This window comes from Alligator mississippiensis, chromosome 3, assembly GCF_030867095.1.
Source record: "Alligator mississippiensis isolate rAllMis1 chromosome 3, rAllMis1, whole genome shotgun sequence".
Taxonomy (NCBI): Eukaryota; Metazoa; Chordata; order Crocodylia; family Alligatoridae; genus Alligator; species Alligator mississippiensis.
This window is the reverse complement of record NC_081826.1, coordinates 152,595,574-152,608,345: the sequence shown is the minus strand read 5'-3', so window position 1 is coordinate 152,608,345 and position 12,772 is coordinate 152,595,574. Positions and strand designations below refer to the sequence as shown.

Here is a 12,772-nt window from a genome sequence, read left to right as displayed (position 1 = left end):
AAATGAGTTGCCCAAGTGTCAGAATCACCCTTTCGACTTCGCTGACTTATCCACTGGAAAGGTAGAACCAATAAGATGTGGGGCTGAGAAAGCTGTAGGAGCTGCCAGAAAGAAGGTTAAAGAATTGACGAATTTACTTAGGGGCTCTACTCTGGATTTTCTTTCAGGGTTTACTCCCTTAGGCTTCACCTCTAAGGCAATCCACAAGGCAGTGTTTGTGGTTATTGTCATCTTTTTCCACCAGCTTTGCTGCTGGGAAATATCCTCTTCTGCTGCAGTTGCTGTTGTGATGACCAGAGGACAGCTCTTAATGACGAGAATTGTCTCCCCCTTACTAAGTTCAGCCCACTGGCAAAAGTGGTTGCCCAGGTATGGCACGTGGAGCCATTAGTAAGAGTTGGATGTGAGTGAAGACCAATGATCCCAAACCACCTTAACAAAGGTGGCACTGTTTGAGAAACAAAGGTTCTACCACTCCTCAAACATCCAATGCACCTCCATTTGTGGCTAGTGAATAATTAATTACATAATTACTTAAAAAAAAAAAAAAAAGAAAAGAAAAGAAAAAAAAAGCTGGTCCAGGCCCCAGGAATACCCAGATATCTGGGACAAAACTCCTGGTGATGTCTTTCCCCTCCCCTGCTGAGACACACTGGGTGCATCTACATGTGCTATTAGCACATTGCACTGGAGTTTATTGCCTCTCAGGTGCTGTGTTTGAATGTGCTCCGGAGACCACAGCATGTTGAGCTAGGGCGGAGCAGCCCTGGCTGGCAGATGGCCCCATGGTTCAGCGTGCCAGCCCAGGGCTGCTCTCATCTGGCTCGAAGTGCTGCAGAGGGGCTGATTGGGGCACGAGGGTGCTCCAGTATAGGGCTAGCCAGCACGTGGCCCTAACACGGAAGTACCCTGTGACACAGCCAGCCTCATCCACGTCTACATTTGTGCTGCTATGCACTAAAAAGAATTCTGCCATAGCATGGTACTTGTATTTACAAGTACTAACCTGAGGGCAGAGTTAACTAGTTTCCTAAAGCCTAATAGGACTGCACATGTAGATGTTGAAACTTTAGTATGAAGCTAATTAGGCAGGTCCTCAGTAAATGTCTTGTGTAGATGTGCCCACTGTCTACTGCAGTACCATGGGGCACACACCCATGCTGAATGTCACTAACATCTCAAGAGAAGAGGGGAGTTAGATACTCAGCTCCTTCACACTTCAAAAAGGATTTTGGTATCTAGGCCCCTTTGGGTATCTGTGGAAATTGCAGCCTATTATCTTTGGTGCAAAGCAACCCACAAGGTCCTGAGGTGCCCAATACAGAAGCTTACTCCTTACACAAAGGGAATATTTTAACCTTTAAACTATGCAAGATTTGGAAGTTGGGTCTGGAGGGGAAAGGCTGAAAGTATCAGTGCACCACCCAGAAGCCACTTTCACTGACAGAAGAGTTCAGTACCTTGTGAGTCAGTGTGAGAAGAAGGAATGTTCTCAGATTAGCATGGGCTGACAAGTTAATTGGTCATCGCCCTTCCCTGCTCCCTATTTGCCACGTCTTTCTGGGGATAGCCATGAAATGGAGCAGCACTGATTTGCTTCCCAAGGCATGGCAAGCTAGACTGCAATGACGCCACGGATGCAGTGAGAGTTAGGCATCCGGGTAGAGGTTTGAGAGATCAGAGCGCAAATGCCCAACTCTTCTGGAAAGCCCTAGCTTCAGTCTGCAAGCATATGTTATTAAGTGCATGGACTAGCATCCACTTATTTTCTAGTCCACACTGCAAGTTGCCCCTGGGGATAACAGCACCACCTGCCCCCTTCCCACCCTACCCCACAGAATGTTACAGAGAGCAGCCACCGCAAAAATAATTCCTTCATCAAAATGAACAAGGCACAGAAAGGGTGGAACATAAATGCCTGTTCTGTGAACAGTCCCTCAATGGGACTCTAATCCCAGGAAGCTACTGCAACAGCACATGGAACAGAGAATGGTGGGAACATGCAGGCTGTGCCACCACCTGCCCTGTAAAAGGGAAGGGACTAGAAGATAAGAGCTCGGTAAAACATGAACAGCCAACAGTTCTGCCTCCCATCAAGCCCCTGAATGCTATGCTTCCAGCAACAGGTCCTGGTTGCCTGACCGTGCTCAGGGATGTTCCTTTCACGTTACCTTTTTTTTCAGGCAGCAGAGGAGATTGTAGAAAGTAGCCCGGTGTCTTTTTTTGCTTTTCAGCAGCTGCTACTTTTCTTGTACCAACTAACCCACGTCAAAACGGGTACAGACACAAGACTAGTCCTCACCCCCTTCCCTCTTTTTCTTTTTTAAATACACCTTGGCATCTCTACTGTACCCTGAGAAACATATATGAGCAGAGCACTTACATGCACAGTCAGTTATGCTACAGCATGTAATATCTATGAAATGGCAGGTCATACCCTTAGCCAGTGGAAAACAGCTAGACAAACAGTTGCAAAATTGGGTAATCTCTCCTTCCCTCTGCCCTGGGTGCCTTCCCCCACCCCAATCTATACTTTTCCAACTTAATCAAGGTCACTGGCACACAGGTCAAACTGCAGCAAGATAACAGTCTTTCCAAAAGCTCAGTAAACATCTATCTCCAGACACATGCATTAGTTCAGTAAAGCAGCAATGAGGGGGTCAACTGTGTTCCAGGGATACCTAGGTCTATACTGAAGCCTGACAGCAAGTCAAGTGAAGGGAAGGCTGCCCAGTGATTGACGCACTAGCTAGAGACTACTCTGCCACAGCCTTCCTGTGCAACCTTGAGCAAGTTGTTTAATTCTTACTCTACACAGTACGAATAACTGCCCCAGCCTTCTTTACCAGAGTAGTTGCACAGGAAGGATACCTACTGAACTTAGAACCCTGCTTATAAGAACCGTATCTTTTCTCAGAGAAGAAAGTGAAAGAAAATGAGCCAAATTTGTCATTGGAATTTGACTAAGGGAAAAACTGGACCTCTGGGTTTATAAAACTGCCTAGTTCTTAAGAATGTAGACTCTGAAGAAGAAAGTTAACTCATGGCAGAATTGGTCTTTCTGGCTCATACATGCCATGCTGTGCAACCACAGTCGTATGGGGAATTCTACAATGCTGGCAGTGGTTGCCTCATAATGCCTAGCCCAAATCTGCTGCTCTGTGTTATTTTCTACCTTACGTTTTCCACTGGCTCTGGTTATGCCACAGACACTGCACAAATACTGTTTTGTTGTTCTGGCTTCAGTCCAAAATTAAGTCTGGTGCATTTCAGGCAGCCAAGAACAGAATGGTGAAAATGCAATGGATTCATGACTGAATTGCATTGCACTGAAAGGAAGAAGTTTGACATTACCAGTGCAGCAGCAGTAAGGGTCAGCGCTCCTCTTTCTTTCTACGAGATGCAGAATACAGAAGAGCATGGAGGCAGAGGGAAAGAATCAGATCTCACAGTAATTCTCCTTGCTTCAATGATTGCTTTGCTATAGACAGGTTAACAAATAAAGGTAAAATTTCCCCACTAGAAGGAAAAAAAAAAGGAAGGATGGATGCAAAGGGAAAGACAGACAAGAGAAAGAGAAAAGCAATTGTCAAGACAGCAGAGAAATACGAACGTTTCTCACTGTACGTCTTGCAGAACCACCATTTTTTCTGTAAACCTCCCATAACCAGACACCCCCCCTCACATGAAACAAACAAAAAAAAGGAAAAAAGAAAAAAAAGAAAGAACATTTGTGGCTGGTTTAATGCCACTGACAGCAGTGTATTCAGAATACAACTTGTCCAAGCTGTACAGAACATATTTACCTTTCATCATCTGTTGCACTGTTAACCAAAGAAGAACATTTTTCTAGCAAACTGTGTCATGTCATTTAACACTACCATCAGGTCATTTGCTAACATGGATCTATTCTTTGTCCTTGAAAGAAACAATTGTACAGGTATGTTTAGTATGCCTCTAGGTTATATATACTTTATATATTAATTGCTGTATCTGTTCCAACTTTAGTCAAAATAATCTAGTTAGATAATTTTTGCAAAGGTTCCTTTTAGTACATGCCAACACTACTAGACTGATAACACAGGAGAATGGAGCCTGTTGATTTATCACCCTGAAGGGACAGAGGCAGTGCAGGCTGCTCCACACTGCTAGGTCACAGTAGCATCTTGAGCTAGATTCCCAAGGATCAGCTTCCCTTAACAGCCATGCCTATTGAGTACTTGCTTTCTTCCCTAGACCACTAAATACAAACAAAATGAGCCCCAGCACCTCTTTGCTATGTGGATGTGCGCTCCCTAGCAGCTAGACTGAGATCATGAGTCATTTTTTCCCCCAAGGCCCAAGAAAAACTCTCTCAGATCATCTGATGGTTATGACAAGCATTTACACCAGCTGTCCAGGTCTCACAGGAAGATGTACTTTGTTGAAGGAACCCCCTGCTCCAGCATAAAAATAAATTAATGTTCAAAGCCAAGGGAAACCATTCTTGGCTTGTTAAGAATTGCTTATGCATTGCCAACTTGTGACTTGCCATAGCACTGAAAAATATCCAATTGTGGCACTAGCCTTTTTGGCAGGAGAAGCACTCTGGCTGAGAAAGGCTGTGAAGGTAAAGATATCCCTCAGCATGTGCTTATGGGCATCCACACGCAACTGTATGGTCAGTGGAGACTGAAGCCTGAATAAGCTTTGAACAGAAGATTAGTAGAAATATATGGGCAGGCCAAACATGGAAATGTACTGTGGCTTCCAACTGTAAGAATATATTATCTTCAGCAACTAGGAATGTGTGAGGATTTATTTTCCCCCCTCCCTTGTAAGAGAAGCATAGTTACACTCAGCTCAATCTGAAGAGTTGTACTGTAACCTGCCCTGTTGGCTGTGCCAGAAAGGATGTCTTTGGAACAGAATACAAAGATTTTAGAGTAGCTGATTGCATCCTCATCGTCACAAGTTGTTGAAACACGATTCACTGTTACTAGTTTGGGTGGTATAGAAACATGCTATGCACCTGCCCAAAAATGTTTTAGGTGGAGTTTATTCAAGTTAAGGTATTTCACCATTTGCAACTAGATGCTACATGTGGAGAGAGCTACCTCCCAACCACAGAAACAAGAACAAAGCGATACCAAAACAAAAATCACAGCAGATGGAGTGTTAATTCTTCTTTTCCCAAAAGATTTGTTATTTTTTCAAATTATATTCAAACATTTACTTCCTGTGGTGAGAAGAAAAGTTCATACTTCTTTGCTGTATCAGAACAAGCCAGCAGAACTCAAAATTAGGAAGAGTCATGCTCCAAAAAAGCTTGCTGCTGATCAGCACTGCAAGAACCAGTATCAAAAATGGATGTAAGGGTCAGACTCAGGACAAGCAGCATGTTAGTATCCATGAGCCAAACACTTCATGGCACCCTTTGGAGTTACGGGAGTGCGCACTTTCACATCATGACTAATATAACTCTCTTATAGTTTTTAAAGTTTCACCATGTGTTCAGAACATCCAATTATTTTGTAGCAATTATGGCATACATCAAGCCAGTCAGATTGCCTGGAGGCAGACTCGCCAGATACATCAGAAGCATGCCACTAATTTTCTTCTGTCCCATTAATTTCAAACAGACAATTACTTGTCTACCAATTTGAAAGATTTACATTCTATCCACATGCGGGACCAGCCAGGGCCTTTATTTTTGGTTTGTGATATGCAGGAGATCAGACTAGAATAAGTGATCTAAATGGTCCCTTCTGTATTTAATGTTTCTGAATGCAAGTCCTAAACCACTTGGCAAACAAAACACAACCTTTTCTGTATATAAGATTAAACTGTGTTGCTAAGATTTCCTTCTCTCCCTCACAACGTGGCTACTTACGCAGGAGTTCCTCGTACTTAATGTGTCTAACCTGAGAAGTGGATTCCAGTTCATTGTGAAGTATTTTTCTAGGCTTATAAAAGCAAAGCGTTAGACTGTTTGCATAGTTTACAGTGCAGGGTTCCTAGCTCTTCCATTATTTAATTTTGTTATAAACCTTTTGCTTTGTGCACGAGGTCGTCTATATGAGCAAGCTGATTATTCATTGTAGACAACTACACCAGCATTTCAGAGTTGCACAGATACTACTTGGAGAGGTATTTATATCCAAAGTCCTAAATGTCTTACCTGATGGATAACATACACTCCATAGTCAAGCTGTTGCCTTTGAAGGATTGGGTGGAGAAAATAGAGCCAGTACTTCAGGTGCTCCTCCCGGTTTCTGAATGGGATAATAATAGCTACTCTCTGAAGCGCTTTACAGTCTTTTGGAGCATAGCGGCCTCCTTCTCTAACTTCAGGGTTTGTTTTCTCAACTTCCTTCAGATCCACAGCCTGGGAAAACTCTATCCTCAGCACACCAACTGGAAGAGGAAAGAGAGACAGAACAGGTTAACCCGTTTCGTAAGTCACACATCATTCTTTTAATGGTTTAAAGTGCCACTACTGACTTAGAGGTCTCATTCCTTCCACATTGGTTTGGGTCAGAACACAATCCTTCAGAAATTACCTGTTTAAATAAGCACATCTGCATTGCTCAACAAAGGAGTGGAGCAAGACACCCCACCTGGTGTCATGTAGAGAGAGATATGTAGACTTTGGCATGGTTCTGATTCAGTCCCCACTTTATCCAAGAACTTACTAAAACAGGAGGCGCCCAAATCTGCCAAACGTCACCAGCTCCTGTTCTGATAGACAACCCAACCGGTGTTTTCCAGTTGACACATGCACCATGGATCCAACCCACGGAGCAAAAAATATCCCCTGCTAATTCTTATCCAAGCATAACAATATGGATTTTAAGCAGTTTAAAAATACTCTTTATCTCCTACAAATGTGATTTCTTACTCTGAGTTGACCACAAGCAAAACTAACAAAAATCCCTTTTTACAACAGATACTCTTGAAGTGCTAAAAGTATATGTACTTTTTAAAGTTTCTATGCCAGAACATGCTAAGAAAAAAATATTTGCATTTAGGCTGGCAAGTCCCGTGCCCAGTTTCAGTCAGAAAGGTTTTGAAACACCTCAGGGAATCTACCCAAAAGCAAGACTTCTAAAACCAAGAGGCCCGTTGGCAGTTCAGTGTAGAAATGTGGCTAGTATATTAGCAGGAGTTAGAATAAAGGTAGCCATAGCCTGGAATGGCAGCAGAACTCCACTCACAGGCAGGTAGAAAATGCTAGCCAAAAACTTTGTGACAAGGAATCAAACCCATACAGCACAAATGACATGGGCCATGGCCAAGGTCAAAACCTCTCCCAACAGAAAGGTAGTGGCAGGGACTTAGTATTAGATGGGAAAAGGTAATGACAATAAAACAGGAAGATTAAAAAAAACACTTAGGTAAGGACTCAGTCTCCAGGCAACAGAAAACACACAGCATACTGAGTTAGTCACGCCTTTGTCATTACTGATTCAGAAATGTAGGGTTGAAGGTGACACCTCAAGGTCATCCCCAGCTCCGAGGACTCTTCAGCATAGGGATCCAACCTGAGGCAGGCCATGCAGTGACTTTTCAGGCCAGATGAAGGCATGAAAGAGGTGTCTGGATGAGGCATGAACCTTAACTAGCTCAAGACTGAACACAAATTACTGGGCCAAACAGTGGACTGCAGAACCTACAATTAGGGAAGCGTTATTTACTAGATTTAAAACATGACTGACAAGGAGAAAACAAACACCTTTTAAAGAAAAAACATGTAAACAGCTACTCCACAGAGTTTTGCACATTCTAATAGAATAAAAGCATTAGTCCATCTGTCCATATAATGCCAACCACTCATGTGCCGCTGAAAGGATGTGAACTGATTTGGTGCAAGGGCCTGGAGCTTTATGAACAGAGGGGGCAAGGAAGCTGCTGCGCCACCCCCAACAACAGCCGGCAAGGAGGGAGAGAGGGGCGAAGAGGGGAGGAAAGGAGAGGAAGAGGGGTGTTTCTGGTGGCAGCGTCCCCCACGCTGACACCACTGTGGCCGAGCCCCAACAGCAGCCAGCAGAGAGGGAGAGGCAGCAGGGAGGGAGGGATGTTGTCTTCTGCTGGGTGTCAGCAGTTGCTGCCACATGAAAGCTCCTCTTCCCCGCCATTCCCGGGAACCGGCGGTGGTGCAGGGTGGAACGGCCAGGGGGGGCACACGGGGCTGGAGGCAGAGTGGCAGCATCGCAGGGTGCTGGGTGGTACACTGGACTGTAGGTGGCCCATCAAACTCATGACGGGCAATTTGCTAGTATATTTATATACAGGTACATAGGTAATTAAATAGTCAAAATATTACTTTTGCCCTGGTCTGTGGTCTTTCTTCTTGCTTACTAGGCTATAATGAGTTGTTTCTGCTTAAGATGGACAGTTCTATAACTAGGGGTGCACCAATAAAGAATTTTTTGTGCGATACCGATGGCCGATTATTAACCAGCCACATTGGCTGGCACTGATCCGATATGCAGCCCTGCAGCTTGGAGAGCAGCTTCAGCTGGTAAGTCGGGGGGGGGGGGGGGGGGGCATGGGTGAGAAGATGAAGGCCCCCATGGTGAGGGATGGAGTAGGGCTGGGGAAAGCACTGCCCAGCCAGGGCAGGGTGCGGGACTGAGCTGTGGATGGCTCATGGGGGGGGGGGGAAAAGTGCGTGTTCCTGCCACTGCGCACACACGAGGGGAGGCATGGGGGGCATGTGCCCCCTGGATTTGTGCACAGGGCAAGGGCTGGCTGCCCACTGTGGGCTTGGGGTCAGGGGCTGTGCCAGCCTCTTTCTGGTGAGGGCTGGGCCGGGGCTGCACTTGGCTTAGTAAGATTCAAACCGCAATGCATCATCTTTGCTTTTCCAGCTTGTTCTCTCTCCATTACGCAAAACTCAGTTGGTTGCTATGGGTTTCTCAGTGATCAGGAAGGTTAATGGTAATGAGGTTGCATCAGTAATGTTGCCCGCCTCTACAAAACACAACCATTCTTTGGATTTCCCTCACCATTTCTTCTTTAATATTTGAAAATTACCTCTTCCACCCAAACTTTGCTACAAAAAAATATGCTTTAATGTTTTCTTGTTACTTTCCTAAATTCAAGGAGAGGGACATTTAGTTTTCCAAGTTTAAATTAGGAAAGATTAAGCTTACAAATATATTTTAGTGTCATATTTTCCCATTTTTTCTGGTGCTATGTCAACAGCTTCTCTAATATATAGTGTTGAAACTAAACTCAAATGTTTTTTCTAGGCCTGCAGTTGGGCTGGTTTGCATGTAAACCTATAGAATGAAAAAAAAAAGGTGGTCTGAAAACTCACAACAGGAAGTAGAAGGAATAAAAGAAGAAGAAATTACTCCACCCCAAGCAGGAAAAACTAAAGGAGGTTAATACGTGGCAGCTCTGGATCAATGAGGAACAAACAGTGCTATATGACTGCACTTCAGGCATACACAGAATAACCAAATAATACGTCTTCAGTGTGCCTACATTACTTAATTGGCAGCCATGCTGTTTGAAATTAGCAAATATTTGCAGCAAAGCCTACAGTGTGGGAAAAGGGTTTTCTAAAAATACTGATCAGTTTCTCACATTGATTTCATTCTCAAACTAGCTTCTGACCTCAACCTATTCCCACGTGTCAGTGAACTCTGTTAGTGTCAAAGTGGGTGCCATTTCATATACAATTTCTCTTATATACACATGCAGCTCCTTATCTGACTAGTGAAAATATAAAATCCACTACTGCTTGACCCCAGTTACTCATTCTTTGTTACACACTACCCTAGTGAGTATTGCAAGCTTGCTGTTCTTGGACACATCTTGCTTGTGTTACCCCTAATTGAATATCCATTAGGATAAAGGGAGGAACAGAGCAACACTGAGCATTTTCTTCATGGATCTTTAATCTCATAAGGTCAATATTAAGGAAACCACTAACTTTTGTCACTTAAAAGCTTGTCCACAGGTTTGTAGACAAAAATAAAGGGGGGAGGAGAGGAAGGGGAGAGGGAAAGGGGAAGGAATGGATACAAGCAAACAGGATTTTTTTTGCCTGGTCAGATAAGTTACTTTAGGAAATACAATAATGAAGGAACAAAGCTCTAAAGTGCAAGGTCTGTTGTAGACTCCCACTGTTCTTTTGTGCTACAAGGCTTTTACCTGCAAGTTTAATTATATCAAATATGACCCCAGGGCCACTCACCCTGCAGATGCTAAAAGTCAAAGGGCTTCTTCATACAGCAAACGGAGAGAAGTTGGCAGTATTGGGGCCTTAAGTGTAAAAGAAATCTTGGAAATGAAAACATGTCCAACATATAAATGAACTAAGTATATTTGGAAATAAAGGTAGTCCTTGACTTAAATCGTTTCAAGTTACAATAAACGGCACTTGCGACACTTATAAATTGACACCGTTTTGACTGTCTGACATCAGTTTTGATTTTAGGATGCTTGATCCGACACCACGTCATACCACGCCAGTGAACAAGTTCACTGCATTGCTCATCTCTCTGGAGAACATTTGTTCAAATTTCCTTGGGCACTTTCTTTAAGAAAGTAGATGGGACTCCTGAGGAGACTCCAGCCAAGAACCCTTCAAAAAGTCCAGCAGTCACCTCAAATAAGTCCTTCCAATTCAATATGATTGCTATTTACAATATAAATACATTAATGTAGCTATATTACTCATCTATAACTGATTTGAGTACAAAATTCTGGGGTATTTTTGGTGAAAACAGGGTATTGGGCCTTGGTTCAGGAACCAATCCCCTATTTTATAACATTGCTCTTATAGGAAAATTCGTTCCGAGTTACGTTTTGACTCAAGACGCGGTTTTCAGGAACCAATTGTGTCATAAATCCAAGGACTACTTGTACATATTTTAAGTGTTACTCTGATATTTGATGCATCCTGATACCAGGAGGATCAGAATCAGAACTCCTGGGTCATTTCAAACTCCTCCAAACCTTTCTGACCAGAACAAGGCTTTGAAAAAACGATGACAGGTATGAGAGAGCATAGGTGGGATGTGATTGAGTATGTCCCTCATTGAGAGAGCCAGGGACATGATGTAGTCATATCAAGATGGGCATGGCACATCTGCAGGATTACTAGGGAACAAAAGCAAAGAAGGGACATATCCCTCAATCTGGCTGCTGCAAGGAATGGAGGTGCTACAAGTGTTTCTCACAACCATTATCCCTTAAGCAGTAGACTATCCAACTCCAATTCTCACTAAGTCACTAGCCCTTGCTACAGAACCAGATGCCAGCTGTATCCTCTCATCAACACTGACCACATCATTGAACCAAACAATAAAAATAACATCCAGGATTCATTCATCTAAGCTTCCACCAACATCATGAACACCATAACTTGCTTAAAAAGCATCCCCCTGCTGTTCGCATCAGCCAAAAGGAGCGATCCCCATGTAAAAGAATGAATGGACACCAATTAGACAAATTCCACAAGGAAACAAAAGCATGAGCCAAACATTTTAATTTCCCTGGACATTCTATCACTTACTTCTTTATTGTAAAGACTAATCCTTGGCTTAAAGATGCATTTTATGTCCTTTATTTAACAGTACATCTCAGCTCTGTTATGATTTCTGTTGGCAGGAGAATCAAACATGTCATATTTTTTGAAAACACACACATGCATACCTTTTTGGGTGTAAGAGTGAAGCCAATTTTAATCCAGAAAAAAACCTGTGCCCAGATATCAGAAGTTTGGGGAAAGCTGGCTTCTTCTAAAAAGGAATCCAAACATCAAAGAGGTCTAGTGATATAACACAGGATGGGGGTTGTGTTTAAAATAAATAAATAAATAAAATAAAATAAAAATGCAATAATGAAATATTTGATAATAGCAGCAAAGATTAAAAAAAATTATTTTATCATTAAAAATAAATTTTAAAACTTTGTTATTAAATGTAAAGTTAAATCTGAAGTGATGATAACATATACTAAGAACTACATTTGAGTAAGCTAGTAAAAATGTATCTAAAATGAAATCAAGTAGATATATATTCAGGCAGTCAATGTTTGCCACTGAAGTTTTAAAGGAAGTCAAGTCACTGAATCAATGGAAGACACTGGCTGGACATCTGAAACCATAATTTTTGTAGTAGCTACTTTCCAGGGGTAAAAGACAGTATTTTCTTCAGTTTGCTTTATTCAACTAGTTAAGATCAAGAACCAGCTCATTACAGGTTCGGAGAACAAGAGAGCTTGATTTTCTTCTGCAATCTCTTAAATAAGGTTAAATAGGAGGGAAGTGAAATTTACTAGTTCTAAAGTCTTGAAGGGTGAGGCAAACTAAATCTAGCAGTTGAGTTTCACTTGTGACGAATTATACTGCTTTGTTTAATACATCAGTTCTTAAAAGCAATGTACTTTCCTCTCCCTATCCATGTTTCCAGGGAAAGCAAATAAAGTCCCAGTAATATTTTAAAAATTGTGTTCTGGTATATTTCTATTTTAACTTATTTCCTTCCAAGCACTGTTTGATATTAATCATGGGTTAAAAAGTCACCATTTTTCTAATAAACAATACAAAAGTAAAAATTAAGAGTATGAATAAAGGCACATTAAGCCATAGAACAGCTATAAATGTATCTTTACAGCTAGCATAATACTAGTCATAGAGAATTAATCTTCATTTTAGAAAAATAACTGACAAGTACAAAATACAAAATCAGACTAAAATTGATTAACTAAATCTGATTTCCCTGCTTGCCACTTTAAAACAACAGCAAGATTCATTTAGAAATCAGAAGACCAT

General features: G+C 42.2%; 1 protein-coding gene and 1 long non-coding RNA gene across 2 annotated transcripts in view; one reads left to right on the top strand and one right to left on the bottom strand.

Annotated features, from left to right (window-relative positions):
• B4GALT1 (beta-1,4-galactosyltransferase 1) overlaps positions 1–12,772 on the bottom strand; it is a 54,783-nt gene that overhangs the window by 16,435 nt on the left and 25,576 nt on the right. Inside the window, exon 2 of the mRNA XM_019490652.2 lies at positions 6,161–6,396. Coding sequence (XP_019346197.2) covers positions 6,161–6,396 — 236 coding nt within the window. The remainder of the gene's footprint in view (positions 1–6,160; positions 6,397–12,772) is intronic.
• LOC132249431 (uncharacterized) lies at positions 6,353–9,973 on the top strand. Its single transcript, XR_009460917.1, has 3 exons — positions 6,353–6,436; positions 8,344–8,503; positions 9,237–9,973. It is a non-coding gene; the product is annotated as an uncharacterized LOC132249431 (long non-coding RNA).